The sequence below is a fragment of the Lactuca saligna genome, chromosome 1, assembly GCF_052625555.1.
Source record: "Lactuca saligna cultivar CGN05327 chromosome 1, ASM5262555v1, whole genome shotgun sequence".
Lineage (NCBI taxonomy): Eukaryota > Viridiplantae > Streptophyta > Magnoliopsida > Asterales > Asteraceae > Lactuca > Lactuca saligna.
In genome coordinates, this window is record NC_136417.1 from 84872098 (window position 1) to 84890700 (window position 18603).

At 40.7% G+C, this 18603-nt stretch overlaps 1 protein-coding gene across 1 annotated transcript; it reads right to left on the reverse strand.

Annotated features, from left to right (window-relative positions):
* Positions 1-5789: 5789 nt before the first annotated feature.
* Positions 5790-8250, reverse strand: LOC145009278 (uncharacterized). The gene is made up of 4 exons (XM_078967985.1): positions 7893-8250; positions 6876-7717; positions 5943-6575; positions 5790-5807 (listed from the first exon to the last, which is right to left on the reverse strand). Exons 1-4 carry the CDS (start codon positions 8248-8250, stop codon positions 5790-5792), a joined length of 1851 nt encoding a protein of 616 aa, XP_078824111.1.
* Between the last annotated feature and the right edge of the window lie 10353 nt (positions 8251-18603).

An 18603-nucleotide genomic window follows, 5' to 3' on the forward strand; every position in this document is an offset into this window, starting at 1 on the left:
ATACAAGAGTTGCGTAATAGGGTCAAGTCCATCACTTTAAGATTATCCATTATGTGCTACATGTGACTTAGCATATTCACTTAATAGCTAACTCACATTAATAAGAGTCCTACAAAGCACAAAGCAAGCAGCATTCAGTTAATTGGTAAATCTAACCAGCATACACTAGACAAGTCAATCTATCCACCCGTATGATCCAGAAGCAGGTAACACCTATCAGTAATCTCATCCTAGGCTCTCCCTAGGGTAATCTCCAACCTGCAAAGCTATCATCGAACATTCAGTCTACATCCACAACCCATGCTCTCACGTCCACTCTCACTGTTGGTTGCCATTATGCATTCAAATTGTTCATAGAATAGTAAACGAGTCCTAACTGTACACAATTTTTAAAACATACACTTAGCAGTTACCAATATCAATAATCATTCTCATTCTAGCATGGCATCCAGTATCTCCAAGGCTACGAGCATCACATAACAACCTAACCTGTCGCTGACTACGCAACACTAGCATGCATGTCTAGATGCTCATACAACATGTAAAGGCATCTCTACTAGCTGTAACTAGCATGCGATCCTCAGATTTATAAATCAAATCATAACGGATAACAAATGTGGGTATTCAGGGAAGCTTACTGGAGCTCGGCCGATTGCACGCACCACACCCTTTCTTTTCATAGAAATCCTTTACTTAAAAACATTTTTCCTTTGAAAACTTTACAGATCCTCAGTTTGAGTTCAGACTCACTCAAAAGTATGTCCGAATCCCTCAAACCAAGGCTCTGATACCAACTTGTAACGACCCAAAAATCAAGGGTAAAAAGTTCATTTTTAATATAATCAAACATTGATGCCATTTATTACAAACATTTTAAATCATCATTAAGTATAACAGTTATCAGAGTTCATCCCAAAATCATTCATTGCGGAAATCATAAATGTGTGCGTTGCAATCCTTCCGAGCCCTTCCTTTCCGAAACGATGATACCTAAAACCATATAAAAACTTGTAAGCACGGAGCTTAGTGAGTTCCCCAGAGCATACCCCACACACAATCCACATATCATATTATCTATAAAGCTATCTCTACCACATAATACATATCAATTAGCTATACGAGCTACCTCTACCACATATCACATATCAATTAGCTATAAAAGCAACCTCTACCACATATCACATATCAATTAGCTATAAAGCTATCTCTACCATTAGTCGTAAAGGCCATCTCTACCGTTAGCTATAAAACCTATCTCTACCATTAGCCATAAAGGCTATCTTTACCCTTAGCCATAAAGGCTATCTCTACTACTAGCCGTAAAGGCTATCTCTACCATTAGCCATAACGACTGTCTCTACCATTAGCCATAAGGGCTATCTCTACCATTAGCCATGAAGGCTATCTCTACCATATATCACTGCATAAATATGCCACACAACTCTACACAACAAGTATACCAGCTATCATAAAATAGGCTGGCCTTGGTGCCTTAGACCCATTGGTATGGTGAGAAGACTCACCTCGCACTTCTGAAGTCCCGTAGACGAACTTCCAGCTGCTGGTTGACAGATTCCCAAATTACCAACATCAAACAATACCCAATTAATAATTGGGCCATAATGCATAACCACAACTCCACACTTGGGGTAAGAGACTACTTTACCCTAACTTATCTTTATTCAGTCCAAGGCCCAATTAGAAGGCCCGAAAATCAAACTATGGACCAAAGCCCAACATATAGCCCAATTTTCAAAATTTGGTCCAACTGTTTCATGGTCTCATTTAAAGGCCCCATCATTTAGTTGATTCTAAAAATTTGGGATTTTTAATGACCCAATATCTCATAATCATAAAGGCCCAATTATGGCTCATCTATGGCCCAATTTTCCAAATTGGGCTCAAACCTTCACATGGGCCTTACTCTAAAGCCCATTAAATTATTATAGTCCATATAATTGTTCTTGGATGGCCCATCAATATCCCAATCACCAAAGCCCAATAGAAAGTCCCAACTTAAAGCCCAAGTGAAATTAGGGTTTCACATAAAATGACAATTAGGGTTAAGTGTTTCTCACTTAAACCATTAAGGACATAATCCATTAAGTCCATCACTATGCTAGATAAATCATATAGTGTGATTGGGCTTAATACATAGTCTAATTCCAATGGCCCAAATGTGGGTCCCGATAAGTCCACAACCCATAAATCCAATATTAGGGTTTTCTAAACCCTAATTAGGGTTTCCAACCCCATATTAGCCCAATAGGCCCAATAGCTAAGTCTTTTTATCAATTAAGCTTCATTTGGCCCATTAGTGTTTCATTAGGCCCATTAGTCAAATGTTTGGGCTTTTAGATCAATTAGGGCTTCGTTGGGCCCATCATGGTTTCACTTGGCCCATTAGTCATATGTTTGGGCTTTTAGATCAATTAGGGCTTCATTGGGCCATTAGGATTTCATTGGGCCTACTAGGGTTTATTAGGACCACTAGGGTTTTAGTCCCTTTGTCCAGACATCCCAAACGAGTCACAATACAAATGAGGCACACCGCCACCCGACACGGCAGCCGGTGGTGGTTTTGAATATTCCTTGATTATTCCGTTACAGATTACATCATACAAAGCAAAATCCAAAAATAAACACACACACTAACTAACACAAACACACAGACACACACAACCACCCTCATGGTGGTTGATGATGGGTTTTATACATAAGAACAATCCTATGTGCTCATCAAACCCTAATGCTTGGATCTAGGTTTCTCTATTGTACATGCAATGTATCCAAGACTTACAATATTAGATCTAACATATTATAAACTGAAATTATGGTTTAGAGAATTACCTTTGATTGTTATGTAGGAATAACAATCTCAATTCCTTCTTACAATGACTTTAGAATGCTTAGAGTCACAATTGTCACTCCTCTAATGGCTCACAAATACCAAGAGCAAGAGGATGAAGAATAAGGACAGAGGAGGCTGCCCAAGAACATCCAAAACCCTATAGAAACTCTTAGCCACGTTTTTAGGGTTTAAGGGTACTATATATACATGTAGGCTATTAGGGTTTTCAACTAGGAAAACCTAATTTGACTGCTTAAGCCCTAAGCAACCCATTGACCCTTTTAGAATAACCCTTGGATGATTTCTAATCGGTTTCCTCATAGAATTCGTCCAACCTATTATTCCAAGGTGAAATTATCTTATAATTACAGTTCCAGTCCCTTAAGTTTATTTAATCTCTTTTAGCCACAAAATTAATTATCAATTAATTCTTGACTATATTAATTAAACAATATGATTTCTCCTTTAATATATTATTCTCATAATATATTAATAAATCATAATTAATCTTTTCTCTCCATAATTCATCTTATCAATTTGCTTTGGTGAAGGCAACCCAAAAGGACCATGAACCATTGGGTCAAGTACATACCAAAATAGTTATGGACTTAGACACTAATCGAACAGTCTCCCACTTGGATAAGTCTAATAACGATTCTGCGTATGACTTCAGATCCTGATCTGCAATCGTATCTTTCCAAAGCCGCTGTCAACTCTGATCTTATCAGATATGCGTGTCCTTTAGATAAGGGATCATATATTCCTCCATTCTAGATATCGTATAGATATGAGACATGGACTTAATCATTCCCTCTATACTATTTCCTGACTTCTGATTTATGACGACTGATAATAGACTACAATTGAACCATCAATTTAGTCCCGGCTTGGCCAAGCGCTTAGGTGCCATCACTAAATCCTCGAGGGGCCCAAAGATATCGCTTTTATCCTACTTTGGATAAAAGGAATGGATAAACTTTGACTCAATGCTCGCTTGCACTCACTTACCGAATTACACACAACAATATGTTTTATAACACCAAATTACTGGTGCATTTACATATTATCAATGTGCAACTGACACTAGTACAAAAATGACCTATGGTCACACTTTTGCCAAAACCGCCCAGCCACACTTTTCACTAAAACTGTGTCTAAAGGTTATTGCTAAAATTCTGTCATTGTTGTAGTGACATTTTAAGTTGTATTTCATGACCATTAGTAATATAGTTGAAACATTTAGACACGTTTAAACATAACAAATGTGACAATGATTATCCACACCGGAAAAATGAGGCCAAATGTCACCATCCGCCACATGTTTGTCAGATATATGGAAAAACTTTGTGATGGTTTTTTTAAGAGATAATATATTATTATATGGTCACATGAAACAAATGTGTATGTGGCTGTATCATGGAGCAAATTTTGACATTTGAATGCAACATAACTAAAAGGCAATATATGGTCACATTAATTATTTGTGTGTCCCTACTATAACATTTATTATACACTGATTAAGAGCAACCAAACAAGTAACTATAAGTACTTTATGGTCATGTTTAGTGTATTATGTGTGTCTAAAAATAAACATTTGTCATGATAAAAGAAAAAAATGTATAACTATAAGTATGTTATAGTCACAGTGAAACATGTTATGTGTGGCTAAAACATAAATCATGTTCGTGAAAAAAGAAAATACTTGTAACTATAAATAATTTATTGTTACTTTTTTCAGTTTGGTGTGTGTATAAAAGTAAAATAGAGTCATTATTAAAGTAAAAAATTGATTATAAGTATTTAATTGTCACTGATTAAATTATTAGGTGTGTAAAAGCAAAAAAAAACAAAAAAATAAAAATCTTTTGTTAAATATAAAACATATGACTGTGAGTATTTTATTACCAATTTTTAGAGCACATAGTAATGATTTAATCTCTTATGCTTGTTTAATAGTTAACAATAGTCATGATACAAGAAAAAAATATATGACTATTAGTACTTTGTGGACATTTATTTATTTCATATGTGTGACTACAAGTAAAAAATATTAATAATCTTAAAAAAAACATGTGACTTTTAGTATTCTACAACCATGTTTTAAAGGAAAAAAAACAAGTACTATAAGTATTATATGGTTACGATTTAATGAAAGAAGAATCTTGAACTAGAAGTGTTGTATGATTACGGTTTAATTTTTACGTGCAACTAAAAGTAAACAGTTGTCGTGAAAAAAGAACGTATCACTATTAGTATTTCATGGTTACCGTTTAATTATTATGTGTGTCGAAAATGAAGAATTTTCATGATAAAAGAAATTAAAACATTTGCGTATAAGTATTATTATACCGCCATGTTCTACTATATGGGGTGTCGAAAAGTGAATATTTTTTTATGTAACACAAAAAGAAAACATGTGACCATAATTATTCTTTTGCCACTGATACTCAATGTTTAATAGTTTAACTCTAAACATCTTTTGCAAAAATAGTCAAAGTAAATATAATGATGGTTTAATTGATCATTGATGAAACAAAATATTATAAATTCATAGAATTTGAATAGAAACTAAATTATATTAAATTAAATTGCTAACAGAGAACTTGGAATAGTATAATTACAACGAGAGAAAAACAAAGTACACTCTTATAATTAGAGTTCTCGATCATTAATCCACAATTTTGTTAAAAACAAATAGTTTAGCAATAAGGGTATTATTGTCAATTTTGGGTTAAAACATAAATGAGAGAAAGGAGTTTTAATTCTAATTAATATACATCAAGCAATTGATAATTTTTTCAAGGAGACCTAGTAGCAACTGCCAACAAGCATGCACTCATTCGAGCAAATTTCAAAGAAACCTTTTTTTCTCTTTCAGACAACCAACTTTGGGGTATCGAGCACCAGACAACAAAACGTAAAATTAATAACACCAGGATCAAGGATTCTCATGGGCCTGATACAAACAAATGAAATCATTAGACTCAGAAAAATTTAGCAAAAATATTACTTATAAACATGTAAATCATGGGATGTTCACAGTTGAAATAAAACAAATGCAAGAATTAGAATGTGAATGAGAAATTTATACCTTATGTATGACTATACCCGGACAGTCAGTCCGAAAATAATCATTCCGTGATTCTTTACGCAAGTCAAGTGGATCTACACGTGGCAATATATTGTCATTGTGAGGAAAAAGTACAATACTAAATTCCTCATCGACATCGTCATACGTATCTCTATAATTTTTGGGAGGTGACATAAAGATAATTGTCATTTTTTTATTCAGTTGGTCTGTAACGTAGAACACTTGTCGTGCTTGTGAGGCCAATATTAATGGATCATCTTTGTGGCCTAACCTACCAAGTTTAACTAAGGTGTACCCAACCGGATCCTTCTTGACTCCATTTTTATTGTCAACCCATTCACACATGAAAAGAGGAATTTTTTTAAAATGATAATCTATTACCCATATCTCTTTCACAACCCCATAATAAGAGTTTTGGTCATAGGTTACAACTTCATTAGAAATATGCGTGTCAGTTGCCACTACACTAACCCCGCTGTTCTTATGAACTTTACCTTCACGACATTTTGTACGAAATGTATATCCATTGATGTCATACGCATCGTATTTCAGTACATTGGTGTTTGGTCCATGTGAAATCCACCTAACGGTCTCTGATACACTTTCTTTTGAGACCAATAACTCTTTTTCAACCTAAACCATATTAGAAGGATAAGCTTCAACTCATATACAACAAAGAAAAAAAATAATTTCAGTATGAAAATAATGTACCTCCTCTCATAACCATTGACCAAACATTTTACTGTGCTCATTCTCTAGCCATGCATTTCGTTTAAAAGGGTGTTGGTTTCTCATAAATGCCTTTTGTCGACTGTAAATACATTGATTATTATTATATTCGATACACGATATTATAAAATTTTAAAATAAATACATACATGTAAATAATACTTACTTAATATATGGTACAACTTCAGTTGTATTTTGCATTACATAGAAATGTGCTTTGATGAAGAGGTCTGGAGAAACTTGAACCGATCGACATGCTGATACTGGAGTGCCATCCCTAAGAGAAATACTATAGTCATCAATATGATTTCCAAAGTTGTTATGCTTCTCAAGTGGAATACCAACAGTATTCATATTTTTTTGGAATTCACTTAAAAACTCAATTATCTCTTCTGCAATATTCTCTTCTGCAATGCAACCTTGTGGTTTATTTTTATTCTTCACATGCCCGTTAATAACCTTCATACACCTTTCAAATGGATACATCCATCGAAAGCATACTGGACCACATAATTTTACTTCCCTAATTAGATGCAGAGTTAAATGAACCATAACATCAAAAAATGATGGAGGAAAATATTTCTCAAGCAGGCACAATGTGACACATAATTCTTCTTGCAACTTATCGAGCTCCTTAACTTTTATTTCTTTGCTACATATTGATTTGAAAATGAAACAAAATATGGTAATAGCATCCCTTGTGGATTTCGGCATAATAGACCGTATTGCGATGGGCAAAAATTGTTGCATGAGCATGTGATAGTCATGTGATTTAAGTCCGATAAGCTTCCTATCCTTTAGACTCACCAAACTAGAAAAATTAGAACAATACCCTTGTGGAACCCTTAAATTGTATAATGTTTTACAAAACATGGTTTTTTCCTCTGTTGTTAATGTGTAACTTGCTGTTGGAAGTGTGGTTTTGTTGCCTTCAATATGAACTTGTAACTCTGGCTTTAACCCAAAATGTGACAAATCCAATCGAGCCTGCAATCCATCTTTTGTTTTGCCAGGAATGTTGAGCATTGTTCCAACTAGACTCTCACCTACATTCATTTCGACATGCATAAAATCTATACAATGATGGACAAGATTATGCTGCCAATACCTAAGATGTCGATACCATATATTATATTTCTTCCAATATGTGTTTTCTTTGTTGCTAACATCTGAATAACAAACTTCTTTTGATGTTCTTTTTTTTTCTTTTTATCTTCCTACCTCTTCCTGTCGAAGTTTTTTGGATGTCTGATTCCTTATTATTAGCTCCCTTTCCCCATTTATTTATAACATAGTTGACATTGATAAATATTTCTTCACCACTCAAAGGTTCTGGAGCAGTTGTGAACTCTTTTTCTCCATTGAACGCATTCCTTTGACTTCTAAAAGGATGCTTATATGGTAGATATCGTTTGTGACCAGCATAGCTCTGCTTCTTTGATTTAGGATGTCTAATACAATGCGTTTGTTCCCCACACACTACACAACCTTTGTATCCGCTGTAAGGACAACCACATAATGTACCAAGAGTGGGGTAATCATTTATCGTCCATAACACAACTGCACGTAGAGTAAACATCTCCTTTGAAGATGCATCATATGTTTCGACTCCAACATCGAATAAGAGTTGCAAATCATCGATCAAAGGTGATAAAAAACATCAATATCAGTTCCTGGTGTTCCTGAGATCAATAACGAGAGCATGATAAACTTTCTTTTCATACACAACCGTGGTGGAAGGTTGTAAATGACAGTCAAAATAGGCCATACACTATGATTCCTATTTCCTCTATTCACGTCGACCCCGTCAGCCGAAATGCCTAGTCGTAGATTTCTTGGATCATTAGCAAATTCAGGATATCTTTTATCTATGGCAGCCCATGCGGGTGTATCTGCTGGGTGACGTAAAACATCATCATGTATTCTATCGGTGGCATGCCATTTTAAATTTTGTGCTATTGTCTTTGATTGAAATAGTCGTTTCATTCTCGAGATAATGGGAAAATACCATAACACTTTTGTCGGGATATTTTCATATATAATTTTTTCTTTCTCATCGACCCTCCATCTTGATTTCCCACAAGTGGGACATACTACAAGTTTTCCAAAATGGCAAAATTGCCCCTTAGGGACCAAATCTACAAGGTATTTACATACCAAGGGTCAAAATAAAAAGTACATTGAATTGGGGGTTACAGTTGTGATTCAAACATAGTCTTTCATGTTAAAGTCACAAAAACTATCCAGCATAGCATGACACTAAGTGCCCTACACTTCACCTACATAGCAAGGGGTTATCCTAGTCAGATAACATACTCGTACTCTAATAATACATCTACCTTACCATACCAAGGATATACGATGTCACATGTGGTATAGTGAGAAGACCCAGTAGAACCTAATAATCACATCTACACCCTGCCTCCTTGTACCGATTATACCCACGAACACTCTGTCATAAAACAAAGGTCACACTTCAAAAAACAACCTAACTCCTTCAAGTATTACCGAAGGCCAACCGGTCAAAAGTCAACGGTCAACGAAGTTAATAGACATCGTGGTGAACTCTTGGCCACTCTGTGGCCAAGTCAGGACAAATCAATCGTGATTCAGAGCAACACCACGTTGTGGGCCATATACCATACCGACGTTAGATTCGACCAAAATTGAAATTTAGTTTGGTTTACGACTAAACGATCAGAATTCATATTTATTATATATTAGGAATGAACATTTCATTGGACCCACCGAACCGACCCTATACCATACCGACATCAGATTCGACCAAGATTTTAATCCAAGGTTCAGTTCCCAATTCTTCACTTCTCATTCGACCGGTTCGAGACAAATGAATGTATAAATAAACAAGTTTTTAAATTAAAAAAATATTACTTTTTTTGAAGTATAGCTTCATGTTTGCAGCGGAGGATCGGTGTGTGAAAGTTGATCTTGAATCTTCATTAGGGCAGTCCCGTTTAAAAAAAAAATTACATGATTTTTTGTCAAATTAATAAATTATATTTATAATGATGTATACTAGGAGTTTAATAAGCAAAAGATATCAATTGCAATTTCTATGGACTAACTTGAAAATTTTAATTACTTAAGGGAGTGAAGTATATATTGTACAATAATAATAATAATAACAATAATAAATAATCAGCCAACATATTTTTTGGATATCCCGCTATGGAAATTTTATAGCTCGCAACAAATTTTGAGATACAGTCAAAACCCCACAATACATTTTCACTCCTTAATTACCCCTCCCATTCTAATTCACCGCAGCAACCGACGATTTGACCACCATACTGTTACATCAAACCCTTCTCTTGTGATTTAACCGACGACTCTACCTCATCGTCCCGACTACCACTCCGATTGCTCACACCCTTATCCTTTTCTGGATTCTCGTTATCCTGTAACATCCCGGAATCGCAAGAGTAGAGTTGAAGGGCTAAAAGTGTAAGTTTTAGAGGGTGACTCGGCGAGTCAGGTCGCGGCTATGGTCGCGTGTCAAGTGGCCTACTCGGCGAGTCCAAAGATGGACTCGGCGAGTAGGTGCTGTATGAAGAAAACCCTAATTTTCGGGGTTGAGCCCTATATAAAGAGCATTATACCCCTCCACAGCCTCCCTTATTTCCCCCTTGAGTTCCAGAAACCCTAAATTCGTGGAGAGTTCATGTGTGGAGCAAATTAGATCTTGGAGAGGTGTTGTTTGAAAAGATCTTGAAGGAGAAGTGGCTTGGATCAAAGGGCTTTGCTTGGATTCGAGTTTGGTTGCTATTGAGGCATCTTTTGGAGGTAATACTTTCGTTCTTGGGCTGTATCTTCCTAGTTTCTCATTTTGGGGTTGTGTGGGGTGCTTGGTTGTGTGACATTTTGATGTTGGAGGATGGATCTGAGGTTGCTACCTCAGATCTGGAGTGGAGAAGACCTTAAGAGCATTAAAGCCCCTGTTCTTGTGTTGTTAATGAAGCTACCATGTCCCAAACCTTGGTTTTAAGGTGAATATGGCTTAGATATCGTTAGATTCACGTAAAGTTTGCCACTTTACGTGATGGATGGATTGTAGGAGGTTGGATCTATGTTTTGGATCAATTGCATGGCCTAAGATGCTTCTGTATGGATTCAGACCGGTGGTACTTGACGAGTCACATGGGTGGACTCGATGAGTTGCTTGAAGATGGCCTGGAACTCGACGAGTTTGAAGAACAACTCGGCGAGTAGGTTGAAGATAGCCTTGGACTCGACGAGTCCATTTGGACTCGGCGAGTCTTGTCGAGGAAGTCCCAATATTTCTGGTTGAGTCGATGAATCGGTGAGTCAAGGGATGACTCGGTGAGTTGGGTGCGAGTGGACTCAGAGTTGTTGGACTCGACGAGTCTTGGGGTGACTCGGCGAGTTGGGTCGCTGATTGAAGCAAGTTCTGAGCATATGGACTCGGCGAGTCATCGGGTTGACTCGGCGAGTAGGGTCAGTCGGGGGTTGGCTTTGACTTGTCCAAGGTTGGCCAGTTGTCTTCCAGGGGTATTTTGGTAATTAAGGGTATTTATTGAGTTGTATGTTTTGATGTTCAGTGGAGGAGTTCGTGTCAGAGTTCGAAGCAGCGGGATCTTATTTTTTTTAGCCGACAGTTTCGAGGTGAGTTATCCTCACTATATCAACAGGGTCTAAGGCACCAAGGCTAGCCCTTTATTGGATTGAGATTCGGATATGGTTATTATGTTATTGTTTGATGTGTCTGCATCCTGGTAGTTAGGATGGTACATGCTAGGAGACCTTGTTAAGGTTAGTTTCCTGATATACAGAGTGATGCTATGCTAGTGACCGGTTAGGTCGGTAACCCGGTTAGGGTAATGATATGCTATGTGATCTGCTTGCTCGGTTTGTTGACTATGACTGTTATATGATTGTATGTTTTGCGCACATGGTTGTTTGGACTGGAGATGGGTTGAGGCGGGTCCTGCTTTGTGCTGTAGGCCAAGATACCCAGGGCGGACCGGTTATTCCGAAGGCCCAACGAGCGGTCCGGATAGGCTGTAGGCCCCTTGAGGGCGGACCAAACGTGCCGAGGCTCGGAGAGTGGACCAGGCCGACTGAAGGCCCGATGCGGGCGGACCAGTCACACTGTAGACTCAGAGAGTGGACCAGGTGGGTTGAAGGCCCGATGCGGGTGGACCAACCCCACTATAGACTCGAAGGACATGACTAGACCTGGAGGATGGACCCGGTGGACTAAAGGCCCGATACGGCGGACCAGTCACACAGTAGACCCGTTATGCATGGCTGTTCTATGTTCTGATATGTTGTGTATTTTTTGTATGTTTTGGACCGGAAGGTTGCAGCCTAGAAGGGCGTATGCTTGGATGGTATCTTGGGGGTATCTCACTAAGCTTCCGGGCTTACAATTGTGGTTTAATGTTTTTCAGGTTCTTCAGGAGACTATGGCAAAGCGAAGGCGCGATCGTACCGCTCCTCATGATTTTGTAGCAATGTGATTCTGGGAATACTCTAATGATTTGTATTGAAAACCTTTTTGTAATAATTTTAATGAAAATCAGGTTGTTTGAAAATTTTAAATTTGGTTGTATTTTTCGGATGTTACAAGTTGGTATCAAAGCCTTGGTTTGAGTGAATTGGAGGAACACTTTTGTGACTCTAGTCTCAAATCGAGGAGGGTTTTCAAAAAGAAAATTTAAAAATGGTTTTCAAAATAAGTAAAGGAGGACGCGGAGGTACGATCAGCCGGAGCCAGTAAGTAGCCCCAAAATACCATACATGACAATTGTTTTATTGAGCTTTGATAGAACAGCATGCTAGAGTTAGGCTAGGGATCTTTAGGATTTATTTATGAGTTGCCTGATTTATGATGCCTGCTAGCCTAGGGTTCCTTGTGAGAGATTTCTGGTGTTCCTCTAGTTGTGAGGATAGAGCATTGTTATGTATGTCGCTAGGGTGTTGTGGGAGTACTTCATACAAATATGGGTAGGTGTGGAAGGTAGTATGGGCTCGTACTACTAAAAGCACGGACTCATACGCGTATCAGGGAAACCATGACCTCTAGGGTTGGGATGAGAGCTGGTTCCCGGGGTAGTGGAATATGTCTGAGTTTCGGTGTTTTATTTTCAGTATGGAGATTTCAGGGCACGCTGGGAGTGGATTCGGGTCAGGATCAAGAGCAGGAGAGGGAAAACCGGGTGGGTCTGTTCAGCCCGAGGTTGTCAGTCAGATGAGTACGCACGATTTGGACGCGAGGATTCGTGAGATCCTGCATGATGAGGTTGCTGCATTGTTTTGGGCTGAGCTGCCGGAGTTGTTTGGGTCAATCAAGACCGCCATGGTGGAGTATTTTGATGAGCGCTATGCGGCTCTCACGGAGACGGCTACCGCGGCGGCTACCGCAGCAGTAGCAGCGGCAGGGGGAGGAGCCAGTAGAGGTTTTCAGTATCGGGACTTCGATAATACGAAGCCTCCCACTTTCGATGGAGTTCAGGATCCGATCGTTGCTATGAGGTGGTTATAAGATGTGGAGGGATGTTTCTTCACGTGTTCATGCCCTGCTGATCAGAGGGTGAGGTGTGCTCTGAACCTGTTGAGGCTCGGAGCAAAGGATTGGTGGAGATTGACCACGGGGTCGTACTCGGATGCGCAGAGGGCTGCGATTTCATGGGATCGGTTCAGAGAGATGTTCAGCACCCGTTATGTTCCGTAGGTCGAGAGGGAGAGGTTGGCTTAAGAGTTCTTGGAGCTAAAACAGGATTCGGAGTCGGTGACGGAAATCACCAGGATGTTTACTGAGAGGGCGATGTTTTGCCCTGAGTTCGCTTCGGAGCAGGCTCAGATGTCCCGATATCTGAGTATGCTAAAGAGGGACATCAGACAGTTTGTGTCTGCGCAGAGGTGCGGGACTTTGCTGGAGTTGCAGGAGGCCGCCAGGCGGCGTGAGTTAGAGATTCAGTTACAGATGCGTGAGCTGAGGCAAGCTCCGGTTCAGTCGCAGCCGGCGACGAAACGGTCTAAGACCGTTGATTCCAGGATGGGAGATCAGGGTAGCCACGTCTGTGGAAAGTGTGGAAGGGGTCACGCCGGGGTTTGCCGGTCCGGTGGAGCATGCCGCAAGTGCGGAAAGGAGGGACACTAAGCGAGGGATTGTCGGCAGTCAGTGCCGGTTTGGGACTTTGAGGATATGCTATCATTGTCATCAGGTTGGACATGTAAAGGTCAACTGTCCACGGCTTGCTGCAGGACCGGTGCAGGCTCCAGCACCGGCTACGTTGAGGATCACAGGTGGAGGTCAGGGTGGAGCGGAGCCCCCAAGGGCTCAGGGCCGTGTTTTTTCAGCTTGCTGCTACGGGTATGTTCTTTTGCTGTTTTTGATTATTTATGTTTATTGTGGAGTATTGTTATCTGCTAGTTTCGTTGGTTGGTTATGAAATTGTGTTTCGGGTTTTCATGAGGTATCCATTGTTCCTTGAGGGTTTGGGGAGTTGTGATCGAGATTTCGTTTTGGTATCCTTTGTTCCCTGAAGGATCGTTATGGTTATGGATTAGAACTTCGAGCTATCGTTGATTATCTTTGTGAGGATCGGTGGCGGATGCGGCGTTGGTTTGAAGGCCAGGTAGATTCTGCAGTCTGAGGAATGGATATTTGAAGATTGGGTTCCTTTCGAGCAGGTTGCTCAGTGTGGAAACATGTTTTTTATGAAAGTTGTTGGCGCTGGTGAGAAACATTTTGCGTATAAGTGTTGATTTTCTGCAAGGTTACCTTGGGAGATCGGTGATGGCGACCGGTGATTTATTGTCAGTATCTTAAGTGGGGGAGAATTGGAGATTCTCTGGATGATCGTTGGGTCTGAGAGGTTGTTTAGCTGCTTGGGGAAATTCAGCGATATTTCTATCAGTCGAGAGCAGGCTCGTATGGGTGAGTAACAGGCGTGCGGGGCGGCATACAGACTTGGAGCAGTTGATTGTGGAAGGCATGGGAGCGGGCCGGGATCGTGTATGTATGATGGAGATAGAGTTCGGAACCCCTAGAGGGCTAGAACGGTCTGCGCGGGAGGATTTCCCGAAGGGATAGTTCGGAATTATGAGTGTTAGTTGAGTGGTCTGGATAGACTGAAGGCCGGTAGGCGTACCAGTCAGGCCGAAGGCTCGGAGGATGGTCCAGTCAGATTGGCTGAAGGTTCTGAGAGTGGTCCAGATTGGCTGAAGGCCTGGGGAGGCGGTCCAGTCATGCTGAAGACTCCGCGAGTATGTTGGATCGATTCGGGGTTATGGGTTGCGTATGTTGCAGTGTGGTTACATTGGGAGGTCTGGCCCCGAGTAGCGATCTTGAGCAGTGAAGGTAGTGCATGGGCTTGAAGTCCCTGCGATGAGAGTCAGAGTAGTGGTGATGCATGGATGTCGGGTACGCTTTAAAGAGGTAATGTAGCGCGGGATGAGCACCATAGTGCCTGTCATGGTGACTGGGCGGATGAGTGGTTTCCTTGGTAAGGAAAGAGGGAGGAATGAAATTCCCAAAAGGGAGCGCGAATTCACGGATGTGAAAGCGGCAGTGTAGAGTTACGATTGGAGTGGTCCGTCGATGGTCTTTGAGTAAGTGTGTTGCGGTGGTAGAATAAAAGCTCATTCGACTTGATATGTTGTGCAAGGCCACGGAGGGAATACCGTGGCGTAGAGTCAGAGAGAGAGTCTTGGACTCTCAGTGAGATTCTGATCAGGGTTTTGGGTATATATCAGTGGTTCATCCTGGAAGGATGTTTGAGGATATCATCTGTGTATCAGGTTATCCAAGCCTAAGGGTGCTAGAGCTAGATTGGCATGTGTGTGGAGAACTCGGGTGAGTTGCTCCGGAGTGGAAGAATGGATCTTTCGGTCGACATGGGATGGAAAGAGTGGAATTCATATCGGGGATCCGATGGTTCGTGGCTTATTAGCCATATGAGTCAAGTGAAGGATGAGAATTGGAGCAGTAAGGCATCATGGGTAATTCTCGGTTGTTGAGTGTGGTTATCGGAGGGTACAGCTGGAGCCCGGTTTGAGTAGGTGGAGGGGACACCGTATGGAAAGAGAAAGTGAGATTTTGGGTTCTATGATTGTACGTTGAGGGACTTGGTTCGGTCAAGGTCAGGTGGCGCGTCGTGGGAAGTAATTTGAAGATGAGATGTCGTAGGCTTCGAGGATGAAGCCTAATTTAAGTGGGGGAGAATTGTAACATCCCGGAATCGCAAGAGTAGAGTTGAAGGGCTAAAAGTGTAAGTTTTAGAGGGTGACTCGGCGAGTCCATGGATAGACTCGGCGAGTCAGGTCGCGGCTATTGTCGCGTGTCAAGTGGCCTACTCGGCGAGTCCAAAGATGGACTCGGCGAGTAGGTGCTGTATGAAGAAAACCCTAATTTTCGGGGTTGAGCCCTATATAAAGAGCATTATACCCCTCCACAGCCTCCCTTATTTCCCCCTTGAGTTCTAGAAACCCTAAATTCGTGGAGAGTTCATGTGTGGAGCAAATTAGAGCTTGGAGAGGTGTTGTTTGAAGAGATCTTGAAGGAGAAGTGGCTTGGATCAAAGGGATTTGCTTGGATTCGAGTTTGGTTGCTATTGAGGCATCTTTTGGAGGTAATACTTTCGTTCTTGGGCTGTATCTTCCTAGTTTCTCATTTTGGGGTTGTGTAGGGTGCTTGGTTGTGTGACATTTTGATGTTGGAGGATGGATCTGAGGTTGCTACCTCAGATCTGGAGTGGAGAAGACCTTAAGAGCATTAAAGCCCCTGTTCTTGTGTTGTTAATGAAGCTACCATGTCCCAAACCTTGGTTTTAAGGTGAATATGTTTTAGATATCGTTAGATTCACGTAAAGTTTGCCACTTTACGTGATGGATGGATTGTAGGAGGTTGGATCTATGTTTTGGATCAATTGCATGGCCTAAGATGCTTCTGTATGGATTCAGACCGGTGGTACTCGACGAGTCACATGGGTGGACTCGACGAGTTGCTTGAAGATGGCCTGGAACTCGACGAGTTTGAAGAACAACTCGGCGAGTAGGTTGAAGATAGCCTTGGACTCGACGAGTCCATTTGGACTCGGCGAGTCTTGTCGAGGAAGTCCCAATATTTCTGGTTGAGTCGATGAATCGGTGAGTCAAGGGATGACTCGGTGAGTTGGGTGCGAGTGGACTCAGAGTTGTTGGACTCGACGAGTCTTGGGGTGACTCGGCGAGTTGGGTCGCTGATTGAAGCAAGTTCTGAGCATATGGACTCGGCGAGTCATCGGGTTGACTCGGCGAGTAGGGTCAGTCGGGGGTTGGCTTTGACTTGTCCAAGGTTGGCCAGTTGTCTTCCAGGGGTATTTTGGTAATTAAGGGTATTTATTGAGTTGTATGTTTTGATGTTCAGTGGAGGAGTTCGTGTCAGAGTTCGAAGCAGCGGGATCTTATTTTTTTTAGCCGACAGTTTCGAGGTGAGTTATCCTCACTATATCAACAGGGTCTAAGGCACCAAGGCCAGCCCTTTATTGGATTGAGATTCGGATATGGTTATTATGTTATTGTTTGATGTGTCTGCATCCTGGTAGTTAGGATGGTACATGCTAGGAGACCTTGTTAAGGTTAGTTTCCTGATATACAGAGTGATGCTATGCTAGTGACCGGTTAGGTCGGTAACCCGGTTAGGGTAATGATATGCTATGTGATCTGCTTGCTCGGTTTGTTGACTATGACTGTTATATGATTGTATGTTTTGCGCACATGGTTGTTTGGACTGGAGATGGGTTGAGGCGGGTCCTGCTTTGTGCTGTAGGCCAAGATACCCAGGGCGGACCGGTTATTCCGAAGGCCCAGCGAGCGGTCCGGATAGGCTGTAGGCCCCTTGAGGGTGGACCAGACGTGCCGAGGCTCGGAGAGTGGACCAGGCCGACTGAAGGCCCGATGCGGGCGGACCAGTCACACTGTAGACTCAGAGAGTGGACCAGGTGGGTTGAAGGCCCGATGCGGGCGGACCAACCCCACTATAGACTCGAAGGACATGACTAGACCTGGAGGATGGACCCGGTGGACTAAAGGCCCGATACGGCGGACCAGTCACACAGTAGACCCGTTATGCATGGCTGTTCTATGTTCTGATATGTTGTGTATTTTTTGTATGTTTTGGACCGGAAGGTCGCAGCCTAGAAGGGCGTATGCTTGGATGGTATCTTGGGGGTATCTCACTAAGCTTCCGGGCTTACAATTGTGGTTTAATGTTTTTCAGGTTCATCAGGAGACTGTGGCAAGGCGAAGGCGCGATCGTACCGCTCCTCATGATTTTGTAGCAATGTGATTCTGGGAATACTCTAATGATTTTTATTGAAAACCTTTTTGTAATCATTTTAATGAAAATCAGGTTGTTTGAAAAATTTAAATTTGGTTGTATTTTTCGGATGTTACATATCCCCTACCTCATCTCAATCGATCGCCAAAATCATTGCTAGGGTACTCGTTTAGACGACTCCACATCTTTACTGGTACTCTGTTTGCCACTGATAAACGTTTTCTACTGTTGCAATTTGTAAGTTTTATATGTTGGTTTTTGATTTGATTTTATTTCGTTTCATTATTATACCTTTGATGAAATGGGTTATTGACTTTTGACAATTTTACTATAGAGGTGTATTTAAGGTTTTTCATTACAGAATAATTGATGCAAAATTGAACCTGTAGTTGGTGTTAGTCATATTTGTAAAACAATCAAGTATCGTTGCTCAATATATCATTGGTAATAAACATTTATTACAACCCATATATCTAGTAAGTAACATTAGATGAAATAATTTATGTACAGTCAATATGTCTATATTGTTTGTTTATGTTACCATTATTGCTTTTCAATAATTTTTAGGGAATTTTAGTCAACATATTAATAGAAAATGTACATGTTTGAGGCAATAAGAAGCAAGGG